A 16709-nucleotide genomic window follows, 5' to 3' on the forward strand; every position below is an offset into this window, starting at 1 on the left:
TGAGAAATTATTCAGTTAGGAAGACCAGATAGGTATTCTTCAGTAATTGGATATGTGATTAAAACACTGCAGTAAATGCCACTGCAACACATTCAAAGCTTTTGACAAATCTCAGGGTGCATTTAGGATGGTAGCAGGTGTGAATTTTAAATTTTTAGCAATCTCTTTTCCAGTGAACTGTACCAGGCTTCAAGCAGAGCACCACAGTGCACAGGTGCTGGGTTCTGCTGGCACATCCCTGTAATACACCATGTATGCACAAGGTCTTTCAAGTGGTGGAAAGCTGAAGTAATTGACAGAACTTTAAAACCTGTTACATGAAAATTAGAAGGGCTGTGGAAAGACAAAATTGTAGCATGGAATGAATCTGTGGTTCTAGACCTTTTCTGGAAAAAAAAAGCTCTATCTTCCGTCAGTCTCTTCAGAAAGTGTGTGTCCTCTGAGCTTCACTGCCAGTTAGATGCTAAATGTGTCTTAGCTGCTAAAAGGAATTTTTCCATAGGTACAGACTTCTGATATTAAAGACAAAATCTGGATGTGTAAAATCTGTTGTGTGAGATATAGCACTTCTGTGCTGCACTCAAGGTGAAAGCCTCATCATGTTTTTTTACTGAATCAACATGAGAAATGAGAAGATCAATACTGTGGACAAGCTACTGGCTAAGTCTAATCAATAATGACATTTTCTCTCTGCCAAAACATTGTCCATGTTAAGTGTTTTTTTCCTTCTTCGAATATTTCAGGATGTGAACCTCAGGAGGAACTGTAAAAAGACTTGTATTCTGCCCTGGTTTCAGCTGGGATAGAGTTTGTTTTCTTCTTAGTAGTGGGTACAGTGCCCTGTTCTGTATTGACTATGAGAATAATGTTGATAACACACTGAAATTTTAGTTGTTGCTTAGTAATGCTTACCCCAAGTCAAGGACTTTTCAGTTTCCCATGATCTGCCAGCCAGCAGGTGCACAAGAAGCTGTGAGGGCTCCTGGCCAGGACACCTGACCCAAACTGGCCAAAGGGATATTCCATACCACAGAACATCATGCCCAGTGTATGAACTGGAGGAAATTGGCTGGTCAAGGCCAATTGCTGCATGGGGTTGGGATGGGCATCAGTCAGCAGGTGGTGAGCAATTGTGCATGCTTCTTTTGTCTGTCTTGGGTTTCGTTCTTTTCATTATTATTATTGTCATTATTAATATAATTGTTATTGTATTTTGCTTTGTCCCAATTATTGAAATTTAATATTTCAACCCGTAAGTTTCACTTTTTGTTCATAATTCTCCTCCTCACAATGAGGGAGGAGAGAGCAAACAGCTATATGGTACTTAATTGCCACCTGAGGTTAAGCCACAACAAACCCTTTCAATACCTTGAAGTTGGTATTGAAGCTCTTAGGAAGGTTTTTAAAGAACTTGTTTCTTTGATTACTTCTTAATCTTGGTGATCAGTGGCTTTAAAAATCCATTATTATGGGAATGCTGCTGCACGTGTTGCGGAACATTCCAGTGCAAAAACCTCATCTTGTTTCCAAATGTTTCAGAGGACTACAAGTTAAACTTTCCTAATGAAACTCACCCACATTTCTTTTTTTAACAAATTTAAGTTTCTGAGACTTACGTAGCTTGTCCTATTAGGAAACCTTAATAATAAAGTAGTCTGTTGGAGCCCCTGCTTTGATACAGATTTTTGACCATCTGTTGCCTAGCGGGCAAGTAAACCAATAAAAGAATAATTGGAATTTTCCTGGCTGAATTCTCAGAGGAGCCCTCAGGAAGTCTCACCTTGCTTTTGACCTGTTGGTTTTATACAGCAGACTTTTATAATTTTTACCTCTTTTTCCATTGGAAAATGAATCTGAGATAACAGAAAATAATTCTTGAAGCAGGATAAAAGTTTGTTTATTAATGCTAAATCTTTGCCAGAGGCAGATCTAAAGATGTGATGTTTGTGTTTTGGATTGGTATTTCTAGAAATGTGCTGTTACTGAGAGTTTTGTGGGGGAAAAATGGCCCAACACCAGATGGATCCTGGTTGGATTGCAGCTAAACCCTTATAGGATCTTAAATCCAGGATGACACTAAGAGGAACCAATTTCTGGTATAAAGACTTTGGTCTTAAAAAAAAAAGAAAAAAAAGTGTTGTTAGCTGTTTTTTAAAAAAAGAAACACGAACCCAAATGGCAAATCCAGGAATTCGTGCATACCTCTTGGCTGTCATCTGGGATAGAATTAAGGCCTGAATGTTTTGGCACAGAGATTTAGCAGACCTCTGCTTGCTGAAGTTACTCATATTTAGTCTTTGCTTATGTCCTGGAGTACTGTGAAGCACACAGAGGACAGGAAATATTTAATGACACATCCAAAAAACATGACTGAAGTTGTCACAGCTCTGTGGGCGTTCAGCTCACACAGACTGTGTGACAGGCTGGAAGTTTAGTATGTCCTGACAAAAAGGAGTTTCTCAACAGGCAGTCTGATAGGAGCCTTGTAGCCAGGCAGGGTTTGAAAAAATCTTCTCTTGCAGGGTAAGTGGGAAAGCTTTGCCTGCAGTCTGAGTGCCTGGAGAGCACCAGCTCTTCCTGTAGGGAACGTGTTCTTTATAAAGGCAAATTTATTTACTAGCCCTGGAATGGTGAATGTGCCTCACCTGGAGCCCTGTCTCACACATGGTAGGCATCTTTCTGGTGGCCAGGAATGTGTGTTTTCATGTAGACTCTGCTGGAAGGGTGTAACAGTTCCCTTGGGTTGATAATACCTGTTTTGGTCATACATAATCTATCCGGGCAGGGAGAGCAAGACACGATGCAGGGTGGTGGCAGGAAAGAGTGCTGTTGTTTTCCAGTTAAAGTTACTGTCTTTTGAGCTGTGTTTCCCTCTGATATTTTTGTTGAGAAGAGATAATACTGTACCAAACACTCAAAATAATCATCTCAGATGTGGGGGGGAGATACTGATTTCTATAGTTAATCATGCCTGCATTTGGTTCCTGTGCAGTGGTTTCCATGGGCTGTTGTCCTTATCTAGTAACAAGTACTTCCTTGTACACACACCCCACATCTTAACTGCTGATATGGGAATGACTTCATCGTTAGCATCACTGCTCTAGGGTTGTGATGTTTTTCACTTCACTTACAGTAAATGCTGTCTAAAACAGCTGTGACTGTAGATGGACAAAATGTTACTGCTTGCTGCCATTTGCAATTGCCATCAGACTGTAGGTGTGCCATGCCTTGCATGGTGGTGTGAGAAAGACATGGATGATCTTTCTGATGACAGGAAATGTAGAATACTGTCATGAGAATTAGGAGATACTGGCATTTGTTTGATTTGGCTCAGAGTTATATTTAGTTTCCCTTCAATTAATAGAGTGTCCTTGTACGTTATCAAGTCTCCCGGGGTTCAGGTGGCCTCACAGGCCTTTATTACTGTTGTGGTTCATCTTTTATTGAGCTGTGATGGAAATTCAGAAATGATAAGTGAAAGTCTTTCCTCCCAAAAATCTGAAGCCCATCAGGGAAGTATGGGGAGCTGTGACATTAAGCCAGTCTGGCACAGCTCTACTGTGGAATACCATTGGAGGAGCTGATGCTAGGGAAGCACTGAATTCAACGCCAAATTCTGAAGGCAGCTGAAGTCTGCCATATTCCTTGGCCCTCTGGTTGGGTTCATATCAAGAGTGCACTAGATCATTCTGACTTCCCTGCTTTGGTTCACACTTGGGGAGCAGTTTTGGAGCATGTAGACTGGACTTCTTTCTAATTTAACAACCTGAAGCAGTGGAGAGTACCTCAGCAATTACTGGGTATCCAGTCTTTGTGAGCAGAGTAGAGCAAATCTGAAGTAAACCCTGGCTTCCCTAAATATAATCCTGAATTCAGGTACATGCTACCAAGTATTGCACACTGTGGATCAACATTTACTGTGCTATAATACTTATGTAAAGAAGGTGACCATGCAGGGTTTTTTCCCCCATTTATTATTTTCCTGTGGCTAAACTTTGCATTCAAAAATAATTGATTTTGGGCAGGAATTGGCAGATATCTGATCTCTTAAGTAATATGATCAAATACTACTTTTTTCATGACATTCAGATATAAGATCTAAACTCCCGTTGCAACCAAAGTATTTTCATATTTTAAAGTTTTGCTCATAAGCCCAACGCAAAAACATTTTCTTCATCATGGCATCTTGCAATTCCTGCTGCAGCCTTGGTGGTATGTGAAGTGTATCAAAAACGATCGTGTTTTGAATAGTAAATTACCATACATAAATATGTAGTGTCCAGGAATCCTCCTGCACTGACTGCAGATTTTCTCTTGCTGATTGAAATGACAACAAGATATTTGTACTACTTAATGTTTTTCCAGTTGAATTTGATTGAAAAGTGCCTTTAGCTTGCATTTTTATATTAGTCTTTGTGGATCATGAGAGCAGCTAACTCACAGGTGAAGCAGTGCAAAGCTTTTTTTTGTCAGTTTTCAAGAATGTGTGTTTTTTTCTGATTTAAAAGTCATGTTTATAATTTTTTCTCTGTATGACAGAAAAGTATAATAATAATTCATTATATAATAATAATTAAAATTGTAATATATAATACATAATAATATAAATATAATAATAATTTATATGAAAATCTGTCAGAATTTAAAGAAATACATAAATTAAAAGTTATTTGTGCTTTATTGTCATTTGTCCTGAATATAAAAGGTGACAACAATTTCTTCTGCTGCATTATTGGTACAGAAAAAATGTGGAGTTGGAAAGACAGGCCCAGGCCACAAAACCAATATTCCCACCTTCTGTACCTATACATGTATATGTATATACCTTTATATACAAAGATCCACAGTAACATTAATAGATTACAGGGTACAGAAATTTCTCCCTGAACAGCTGATTCTTCAGCATTAACAGCTGGGTTGGAACAAAAGCAATAATCATCCGAATGCATTTCCTAGCTGAGAAGAAAATATTCCCTGGAGATGATGGAAATTGGTTAATGGTAAACATAAATAATGTAAGAATTTCTGTGCCATAATTTTGGAATTATGAAATGTTTTCTGGAACTTGAGTGTTCACAGGAACACTAAGCTGCAGAAGAGGACAGCATGTATCTGTAGAAAAATGTAGTTTTACAATAGCAAAAAAGAACTTCTTGTTGTAAATAAATGGTTCTGTAATTTTTCTCTAGTTAAGAAAATTAAGAGATACATAATGTATGGTTTTATTCTGATCCTACTTGTTTGACTCATTTCAAAAGACTTAATGCACTTTCAGATTTCCTTGCATAATTAATGGGGGCAGGCGAACCAGCAGCACGCCCAGATGGCAGAGAGGGCTAATGGTATCCTGGGCTGCACCAGGAGTGCTCCCAGCAGGCTGAGGGAAATGATCCTTCCCCTCTACTCAGCACTGGTGAGGCCACACCTGGAGGACTGGCTCCAGTTCTGCACTCCCCATTGCAAAAAAACCCCATGGAGCTATTGGAGAGTCCATCCAAGAGCTACTAAGGTGATGAAGGAACTGTAGCATTTCTCATGTGAGGGTTGGGAGAGACTGGGACTGGAGAAGAGAGGTTTTGTGCGGAGCTCACCAATGTTTATGAACACCTGTAAGGGTAGGTTAGGGATTGATGTTGCAGGTGGCATGTGGATGCTACTGTGTTGCACACTGCCCCTGTCAGATCATTCTTGTCCACCTTTCCATTCATGTTCACTGGCTGGCTAGTATTTTTTTACTTAAGCTGGACATTTTGAGGGCAAGGAAATATTTTCATTCAGCTTTGGTAGCACAGTAGGTATTAAATAACTGAAAAGAATACAAACAGTAATGGTTATTATTATAGGATACATAAAATGCTTTCACATTAGTTTTAGTTTACTTTAAAGTATTTATATGGTAATTTCTAAGGTCTTATTGCATTTATTTAAAAATAATATATACACAAAGTATTTGCTAAATTTTAAATGTATTTTTATATAGGTAATTATTTTCCCCCGGCAGAGCCACTCTGTTCAAAGTCAGTAAGAGCATTTGATGTCTCTTCATATAGGACTCCCAGAGATGTCAGGGTTGGGATGGGCTTATTACAGGAAGGCTTTTCAGAGGACTAGGAACAAAAAATTGGAAGCATTACTACTTTTGTTTCCAGCATAATATTTTGGATTTTTTTATTATTATTACTGATCACTATGATTTCTAAATGAGGATGTGTTGCATGTCCATATGCGGTAAGCCCATTTTCACACCAGTTATTTAAGCTGACACAAAATGTGTAAGAACAGGAAGTGAACATTAATGTTTTGCTAGCACTGGTACAAATTCACAGGGAGTTTAAGTAAACAATACCAAATATACGACTGTAGAGCAAGCTGTTCTTCTTATAAATATGAATAAAGTGTAAAAGTATCCATTGTCTTCATAAAAACCTTTTCCCCAGTTTGATTCATTAGCATCCCCCTTTCCAAGCATCTGTGGATGCAGTTTCTTTGAGCAGGTGAAATATTGCTTCTTGTGCAGGAACAGACAGAGCAAATCTTGAATGCTTTGCAAGATAAAGATGTTCTGACATACAGCCGTTCTGGTAGAAATTGATTTTGAAACTGGCTTTGGCCATAGAAGTGAAAATATCGATGCCTTATTTCTTTGGTTCAGATATTTCTGACAGTCAACCAAATTGCCCACATGAGTATTTAGTTATTATTTAGTATTTATTACTAAACTGACTGTGTTAAAAGCCATTTCAGCTTTTCTTGGTGCAGCAGGTGACATTTGTGAGTTGATTATATGAACACACTACTTTCCAGGGCAAGTCCAAACCTAGCTGGCAGGACACTGATTCTGAGGTATTGGCAGTCTTTGGCTTTTGATAACTAGTGGCAGCAGAGAACAGTCTCAGAAGGAATCAAAACCACATAGGACATGCATGTAAATCAGTGTGTTTGGAGTTTCTTTGGAGTTTTGGTTGGTTGGTTAGTGCTTTGGGAAGAAGCCCCTTGACTCTAGAAACTGGCAAAACAAAACAGTGCTATTCTGAGAAGTGATTAGGTGAGATATTGCTGTGAAGATGATCTAATCTTCATGGTTACGTTAATTTAAATATTGTTTTACTACTTTTATTCTAGTGAGGTTTGAGGGGTATATTACTATTGAAGAGAGCTGGATCAGCACCATACTAAATCACCTCTGCTTGAAGTCTAAATCAGTTTTAAATCACCTTTACTGGTGCGGTGTGAGAATGAACCTAATGAATGTTTTCTTTAGTGGCAAAACTGGTTTAAGAGGTTTCTGCCACACCCTTCATCACTTCTCTAATTGTGCCAGTGCAAGTCTTTGAAGGCTGCATAGTAAGATTTTATTAGTGAAATAGACTGGGTTTCAAATAGACCTCTCCCTCTCCTAATGCACACAAAATCAGTTCCCTCAACTGAGGAGGTAGCAAAATGTAATTTCCAAATGGATTTCCTCTGCTTAAAAATGCCTGTCACACTGGAATTTTTCCTCCTCATTTCTGCAGTGTAGGGTGGCATATTTCAGCGTCGCTGGAAATCCAAATTCTCTGAATTGTTTAGCAAAACGGTACTAGGGAAGTTTTCCAAAGTGTTTAACAATGAAATACATCTTTCTTCATAAAACTAGGTCTCAAACTATTCTTTTCTATTGCAAGGAAGAGCATAGCAGCAACCAAGGTGATGTCTCTTACTGCACAGATCTACCATCACCTGACATTTCCTTTTCGTCTTGAAAGATAATAGACCAGTTATGAAGAAGGATGTATTTCACTGTTAAACACAGTGGAAAATGTCAGTGGCTTATAAAAATAGAAGTCTAGAAATTATGTAAATATTATCATTGACCATCTTCATCATACTCCATCCAGTGAGTCATGTAATGCTTGGGTTGAATTACAGATTTTTGCATAACTTAAAAATACATGGTACATTATGCACTTAATTTATTGGGGCATTTTGAGATTTTAAGCTGACTTAAAGGTCTGACTTCTTTTCAAGGACACTGACTCAGACCAGCAAAAGGATGAGCACGCTTGCTGTGTTATGCTTGTGGTGTGATTCTGCCATCTGAATGGGTGTGTTGGGGAGGACACTGGATGAGTTGAACATAACCCTCTCCATGCCCTGAGAATCTCAGGGTGCTACACAGGGCTGGTGGTGTTGCAACAGGTCACCTGGGGCCAGAGGGAGCTGTGGCTTGACAAAACCTGTCGTAGAAGGAATAGTGCCTCTAAACTATGAATAAGCAATGGAAGAGAGGCAGTGCTGCAGCCTGTACACAGGCTTCATCATCATAGCCTGGGAGAGGCTGGCTGGGGGAAGCTTCCTGAGGGCTGTAGCTTGCCTCACTTGATGTCCGATCCATCTCCACCATTCAAACATCTCCACTCTCTGGGGCATCATCTGGGGATTTGGGTGGAAGTCTGGGCTGAGTTATTATAACACAGAACCATGGCACCTCTGCACTCAGGCACTAAATGCTCGGGGTCCTGAAAGACCTGTAAGGCAGCCACTGCCTCTTAACACAGAGAAGAGCTAATTAATGAGCTACAGGAGAGACTGAACTATAAAGAGACAAAGCAGCAATGATATATAACTGCTTAGATTGGTCAAAGCAGTGTCTGAGAAGGATAAAAGGAAAAACACCCACTGCCAACAAGTGCCAAGCTAGCAGAGTTGGAAGAGTGTGAAATACACAAAGGCAGTGCTGGGTTTGATGCAGGATGTTATGAATTAGACATTGTTGGAAGCTACCTAGATACTCTGGAAAACAAAGTCTTATGGTGTGTATAAAAATGGTGGGAGAAAATATATCTTACCTGGAATATAATGGCCAATTCTATGTATTTATCTACAAAGTGATCTAACAGGAGCAATTAGTCACAGCTAAGACAGAAGACAAATTAACTGAAAAAGGAACTTGCACAAGAGGGATACAACCCACTGAGAAGTGCAGAAAAATCATGACTGAGCCTTTTTAGAAAGAGGTAAGAGCAGAAGACTATCTTGAAGTACAGCAAGGGGAAAATTTTTATTGAACACATCATTGACGTGTATAACTCAGCACCAAAGTAAATATAAAAAGATTTAAGTATTTTAAATTATTTCTAAAAATAAACGCTTTTGTATGTCTGTTGTTACTTTTGTGACAACCTTCAGAATTACACCTGAACTAATAAAGACATTTTCTATATTTATATCAGCATATAATAGTAGAAATTCTCCAAGTCATAAGAAAGTAAACTACTTTTAAGGAAAAAATCCCCACATGTGAACAGAACTGATCAATCCAGTATGGTCTATCTCAAGACATTGAGCTAGATGGATCACTGATCTTATTTCATTTGGCAAATTCTGCTGATTTTGGACACATTCTTTTCCATTTTTTTTCTTTTCTTTTTTTTTTTTTTTAATGAATAGTACCTCTAAACTATGAATAGACAATAGAAGGGGGTTTTTTTGAGTTATATCCTTTATCTTTAATGTTACTGTGAGTAGCAGTGCTTGGATAGGTTATCTGTGGGTTTGATCTTTCAAAGGTCAGCGCTTTTAAATGCGTGATTGTTATCTGATATTTTCATTATACTCTATGAAAAATAACATTCAGTAAATCTTGTTTTCCTTATAATCAGTAATACAGTTATCAGACAGGCTGCATTGATGATTTAATTCTGGTCACCCGTAGCAAATGCCATTGATAGAATAAAAAAATACCTTCATAAGTAGTGCTCTTTTGGTGAGCATCCTTTTCTCATAGCAAAAATAATACCTTAGGCTTCAACTGTAATGATTCTGATCATGGTGGTTTCCACTGAAAAAGGTGAATGGGCACACACAACCTCCCTGAAGAGGACACAGTACGAAGTACAAACAGGTGCCGGAGCAGAGACAGGAGGCAATAGAGCACAAGTGTCTGAAAGCAGACAATGGAGTACCTTGTGCCTTGGATCTGTAATGTCCTCTCTTTTAAAGTGTGGCTGTATTGGTTTGGGGTGTTTTAATGACTTTTGTACAGTGATAACTAAGATTATAGGCAATTTTCTTGACAATTAAGATTGTCAAGAAAAGTTACATAAAAGCAGTTGCATACTGGGAAAAAATAGGAATCCTTTTCTTCCCCACTTGCCATAGCCTCATAAATTGTGACTTTTTCAGCTCAGCCTTTTCCATATAACCGCTCCCAAGCAGTGACTCTCTTTCCCAAACACTGATCACTCATATGTTGCTTTTGGAAGATGTCATCTTATTGCTTCTGGTTAAGTGGAACATATAGTCTCTCCTCAGTCTGAAACTGTCAGTGCTCTTTAGTATGACAGTTCTTGTAATTGGTAGGAGTGGGAGAGCAGAGTGTTCCTTCAGACTCACTTCCTCTGAGCTTGGGTGCATACTGTGTAGCAGTAATTTCTGTCCTTCAGAAGGAGTTATGAGAGAAGTATCAAAGAAGTAACAGAATCCCTCGTCCAATCCAAGAAATGAGTTTATTCCTGCCTGGGTCACAACAGAGGCTGGTATTAAACCACCATCAAGCTGCTCTGTGTGTAATCATCTGACAAATGTGTCTGATATTGTTTGTGTGCATGCTACAGGTGTTTGTGTTCAAATTTATCAAAGCTTGGATTCATTGTACAGTGCAAAAATATGTTAAATTTAGGAACCTGGAGTTTGCAAGGGACTTTCTAGGTCTGCAAACTCGATTTCTGCTTGTCATGTATAGCTTTGTGTTCCTGCACCATCCACAAAGTTACCAAGCTTCATCAGGCTTCATTTTAACATAGGCATTTGGGGCTTTTTTCCCCAGTTCTGGAAATGGATGACTGCCCCAAAACTCTTCCCTGAAGCTTAAAAACCTTTTAACCTTTCTCATCTCTAGACTAAATGTATTCATGTTATATCAAATCTTGCTCTTCTCTCTCATGCTGATGCATTAACAGGGAGATACTCTATCACTTTTCAACCTCCATTCAGTTGTGCCAAAAAAGTAAACCTTTTTTTCTTCCTCTCATAAAAAGTCTCTATTCCTGTGCTGGTTTCAGTAACTTTTTTCTGTTCTTCTTCCAATATCCTTGCGTTCTTGAAGCATGGATATGCAGAATGAGGTAGATTATTCCAAATGAGGTCTGATTTGCAGTTTTCTTAAGTAAGACACCCATAGGTCTGCTTTACTGAAGATACCTTGTGATGGAGTAGTGCAGCTGCCTTTCTTTGTGTTTGTGTCACAGGGATCGGTTTAAATTATCCTGTGATATACCCATAATGCTCTTTTTCTCTTCCAGACTTGTAGTTTGTCTCACAAAATGTTTTCAGGAAAACTAAGTAACTGGGACTTGTATGGATGTGAGATATGTGAAGGTGGCAAACAGAGTAAGAGAAATGGTTAGTTCTTGAAGGAATGGTTTGTTCATTCCCCTAGGGATTGTCACAGGTGGTGTTCCTTGTAGATCTGTGTTGGGCTTGTGCTGTTTGACCTGGAAGAAGGTAGCAACTAGGTTTGCTAAAGATACATGAATTAAGGCAGTAAGGAAGATGGAAGAGCCCCATGGCAACTGGGCAGTAAAGTGCGACTTGAAAATTAGTGTGGGTGAAATCATGCTCAGTCATAATTTCAAACATTAAATGATGGGATATGCCCTGGTGGATGCAAGATCCAAGAGTTCTGATAGACAGGGCCAAGAATGCATCAGCTTGGTGGTAGTCAGAAATGCCAGTCAGACCTCCAGCATTATTAAGCACAGAGCAGAGCACTTTCTCTTCAATTTCATAAATCTGATTGAACTGCTCTGTGCAGTTTTGATCTTATCTCAAAGCAGATAAAGCAATCAGAAGGTGAGCAGAAAAAAAAGCCATTCATTAATACGATTTACCAGTCAAAAAGACTAAGCTTAGGTAAATTATTCATAACATCATTAAAATTCAAGTACAACTGAAATTTCCTGTTGGGTTAGCAAACACAGAGAAACTACACCTCATGTGTTTCTTCTACAAGACTTTGTACATTGTAGTGATAAGACGTTTTGCCTCCCTCTCATTGTCTGGAAGTGTCTTTATGCATCTTAAGAAAAGGAAATGTTATTTTTTATTTACTCCTCTAGAAAACTTAAAAGCAATGATTCTATTATTAAATCCATCAAATTAGAGAAGAAATCTCTTTTGTTCATATAAAACTCGAAGGGACTTGCAGAACAGCCACTTTCACAGGAAAGCAGGTGACAGTTCCCAGGAGGCTTCATGGAATGTCTGCCCTGTCTTGTGTTGTGCTGGGCAGACTGGGGAGGTGCAGAGTGAGTCCAGTTCAGAAATCAGAAGCAGCATAATGCTGAACTCGCTGCGTGTTCTGCCTGGACTGCTTTAGATAGCTAGTTGCAGTAGCTTTGGAAAATGCCTTGCTGTACAGCACTAGTATAATCCAAATGAGCTGGCCCATCTGGGGCTGCAGTATTGGTAGGCCTTGTCTGCACTTGCTTGGTTTGATATCAGTGTAAAGGCTGCCCAGGCTAAATTTCAAGAGATTTCCTTTTCCTAGCTGCAAGGAAAACAAAGTACTTTTTTTTTTTTTTTTTTTTTTTTTTTTTTTTTTTTTTTTTTTTTTTGTTGGCAAACAGAAGAAAGCATTCCTGGGTTATGCTGGATTTACTGTTCCTTTCTGTGGCAATGACTTACATTTAGGACCAAATGCTGTCTGTCAGAGTGTGCTTTGACAGTGTAGCTACTTGCATCAGGTACAAGTACAATTGCGTAGGTTTGTGATATTGGGATTGCTGGCTGTGATCAGCCCCTACACCAGGGGATCTGTTCCTGTACCCTGAATGCATCACTATTCATCCTCCTAGTGTGTAAATGGTGAGGCAAAAATCTAGCCACAGTGGCTAGATCCTTGGAGTTTTGCTGTGAAAAATGTTTTTAGATACCTTTGATGGATTATAATCTGTGGAAGTGTGGAATTAACTTGGAATGTTGGTTATAGTACTTCTACATAATTGAAGTGATTATCACAAAAGGTGTTAGAATGTGTTACTACTGTAGATGTAGGAATGTTTTTCTGAAGTATGTATTATTCCAGTTTACAGGGTGGGTAGAAAAGTTACATCCCTTTGTAAAACTAAATAAAACTTCAGCAGGAAAACCCAGAATCAAATACAAATTCCCTGGCATAAGCTTCCACTCCTGAGTAGGCCTTTCTTCCTTCTTTGAAATGAGCATTTATACAATGACGTTAAGAAGTTTGAAATGTAAAAATATTTGGGTTTACTTGCTCGTGGCTAGTATTGAGTTTTGTTTGCCTGCGTAAAACAGACCGTTGAACAGCATTTGTCAAGAACAGCAGAATTCAGAATTAATGATAGTGCAGCTTATCTTCTCACCCAATACAGCCAATATCAGACTGGCACCTGAGCTCCTAACTTTAACTCAACCAATGCCTGCTGTGCTTTGTTGCAGGTTATGGACACACAGTGCCTTTATCTGATGGGGGAAAGGCCTTCTGCATCATCTACTCGGTCATCGGAATCCCATTCACGCTGCTGTTCCTGACGGCCGTGGTGCAGCGCATCATCGTCTACGTCACCAGGCGGCCGGTGCTCTACTTCCACATCCGCTGGGGCTTCTCCAAGCAGGTCGTTGCAATCATCCATGCCATGGTCCTTGGGTTTGTCACTGTCTCCTGCTTCTTCTTAATCCCAGCAGCAATATTTTCTGTCCTGGAAGATGACTGGAATTTTTTGGAGTCTTTTTATTTTTGTTTCATTTCCCTGAGCACCATTGGCCTTGGAGACTACGTGCCGGGAGAAGGCTACAATCAAAAATTCCGAGAGCTGTATAAAATTGGAATTACATGTAAGTGTCAAACTACTAACCAGCTAAGTAAAAGGCATTTTATATTCAAACAAAAAATCAACATCAAACTGACAATCAGACTTCTCCTCTCCAGTCTGTGAATAATGATCATTTGTCAGCTAGCAAACTGGGCATTAATTTAGGTAGATCTGTAAAGACGAAGCTGTTAGGTCAGTTTTCTTAGTTAAGAAAGAAAAAGCTAAAACTAGAATTCTATTATTCTAGCCATAGCTATTTGCTCTCTTATTAATAGTAGAATAAAAACCCTCACATGACTGTTACGAAAATGGTTAAGAGCATCTTGGGCTAACATTTCAGTGCTTCACGGAGCCAAGAGGATCTGTGTAATCTAAGGTCATCCCAGAAGGTTGGATGACATGTCGACAAAGATGAATCAAGAAGCCATGGAAAATGAGGCAGAATAGCAAAGTTTCTGACTTCAGTTGTAACAGAAGGTAGCTGAAGCTGGCACTGGTACATACCAGCTGTCAAAGACAGACAAGTATGCTGAGATGTTAGAAAAGCAAGTCCATGAATGCTAAATTTAAATTGTTTCATTATATTTAACACGGAAGAAATCATGGTGATCAGTGATTTTAAGAAAGTGAAGCTTTTTAAGAAGAAAATTACCTTTATATTGGTATTCCGGGTAAATGTATGCTGAGGGTAATATTTTCCAGCGACACTGTTTTGAAACATTGCAGTTTCACATACAGCTTCAAGCTGAGCAGTCTTTGGGTCAGTCGGAGGCATCAGTTAAAAGATCTGAACAGCCAAAGCAAACCTTTCCTGTCAGGTCCATTTCTTGGGCTGGTCTGCATTTGACTGTGCTTCTGTGCATGATCCAGCAATCATAATGTAGGCAAAGAGTCTGTCAACTTGGTTTTGTGTTTTACCTGAAGAGAGGTTTTTTCATTCCTTGAAGCAGGGCCTTGAACTAGCCAACACTTTATTATCCTGCTAGGCCTGTTGCCATTGCAGATTTCCTCCTCTCCCTGTCATGTTTATCTTATGAATGGTAGGTTTTAATTATTTGCCTGCTGATCTGCAGAGTTAATTTGGGGATGCTAAGTGGTAAAGTGAATGGGAAGTGACACATGGCAAAGGCCTTGTTACAGTCTTGCTGTTCTGAAAACTCAAAATCTGAAGAAAACATTATGGCTCAGATTAAAGCTTTTTCAAGCTGTAGAACAATTAGGAAATGAATTGCAGGAAATACTAAAGAAAATGCAAAGAGGAAAAAGTAGCTTTTAGGCAAAATTATGACCTCAGGATATCTAATTTCATTAGGTTCTAAAGTTACAACTTTTAAATTATTCCTTTTCCTTTCATGTGAACAATTCAAGGATCCAAATAAAATGTTTTCTCCTGAACCTAAATTTTCTGTAAGATATTTTGGACTTCTACATCAGAAAATGCTTAATGAGCACTACGGGCTTTCCAAGGATTTTTAGGAGAACACAAGTCCCGTTCTAAATCAAGTGGCAATCAATTGGACTGAGTTTTAGACATAATTACAAATTCTCAGTGCAGATGTATAGATGCTTTTCAATTGATAGAGCTTTTTCAGTTCTTCCTTGTTTTAATGCATAGCTCCCATTTGATGTTATGATATAAAGTTTAAAAACAATAAATTATAGCTGTTGTGCTGATTTAGATGAGTAGTCAGTATTAAAAATTGATTAATGTTACTCCTGGCAGGAAAAGGAGAGTGTTCCTGCCAGTGAATAATCTGTAACTACAGGTGAAATATTTATGCCTTTAGGTAACAGAACAGTGACCATATGGAAGTTACAGTCATTAATCTGTGTTGATTTTTCAGCACACCTAATGTTTAGCCCTTGGATGAGTGCATTCTGCTAACAGTTACACACTTAGATTCTGCTTGATTTACTTCCCAGAAATGATAAAATGACGAAGTAGTCATGCTCCTCGTTGAATTGTAATGATCAGAAGTAGGGATCTAATCAAACACTGAGATTAATAAATATTTGTTTTAACACCTTCCTTTAAACTATACACATGTATGTTTGGAGAAGATTAAAAAAAAGAACACAGTGTGCTGCTGGTCACAGAGATCTCCATTTCCAAAAGTCTCAGTCTATGAGAGCTGACTATTACCTCTAAAAATAAGTCGGTCAGTACATGGCTAAAGTGACTTGTAATATATTTTAGATAACATGTCCAGGTTTTGGGTAATCTGTGTATACCTTAGTAAGACATTGCAAATATCCCCAAAAGATAGAGTAACTGGGTCAGGTTTTTCAAATTCCAGGAGTAATTTTATAGTAATTTTTCATTCTGGTTTTATTAGGTTTGTACACATTTCTAGTTGCTTTGTTTTTCCAGGTATTTCAGGGTGTTTTATGTCTAATAATTTTAGAGGAAAATAATTCCAAAGTTTTCATGAAGTAGTAAGTGATTTGTCCTGCAAAACTGATACAAATGGCTAATAACTATAATTAGCTCCTATATTTTTACTTCTGCTTGTAATATGCAGGAATATTGTGGTAAAATCTTGTTTTCCATCTTCTGATCAAAGTCTTTTGAAGGGGACTTAATCATGAAAGTCATAAGTAAGTAGGGGAGTGTGCGTGTGGTAAATTTCAGTATTCTGTTTTTTTCTTTAATAGCTTTACCTGTTTTTTTTCTTGCACAATTGTAACAGAATTGAAGCCACTAGTATTACTTTTTCTGTTTATGTGGGGGTCTTTCTGGTTGTAGAATTAAAAAGGAAAAAAATCCAAGGATATCACTGTTCAAAGCTCTGAAATTATGCCATAAAGTAAATTTACATACTAATCAGCGATAACAGGGATGAGAAAAGTCACAGGCTCAAAACTGGTCCAGCCCTACCTGGTTTGCTAATA

The 16709-nt window shown here is 38.5% G+C and overlaps 1 protein-coding gene across 1 annotated transcript in view; it reads left to right on the forward strand.

The window, feature by feature from the left end:
* The window catches only part of KCNK1 (potassium two pore domain channel subfamily K member 1), a 33509-nt gene that overhangs the window by 14164 nt on the left and 2636 nt on the right, over positions 1 to 16709 (forward strand). Inside the window, exon 2 of the mRNA XM_066178799.1 lies at positions 13444 to 13839. Coding sequence (XP_066034896.1) covers positions 13444 to 13839 — 396 coding nt within the window. The remainder of the gene's footprint in view (positions 1 to 13443; positions 13840 to 16709) is intronic.

This window comes from Chamaea fasciata, unplaced genomic scaffold, assembly GCF_029207755.1.
Source record: "Chamaea fasciata isolate MVZ Bird 193981 ecotype frontalis unplaced genomic scaffold, bChaFas1.0.hap1 SCAF_3, whole genome shotgun sequence".
Classification (NCBI taxonomy): Eukaryota; Metazoa; Chordata; class Aves; order Passeriformes; family Sylviidae; genus Chamaea; species Chamaea fasciata.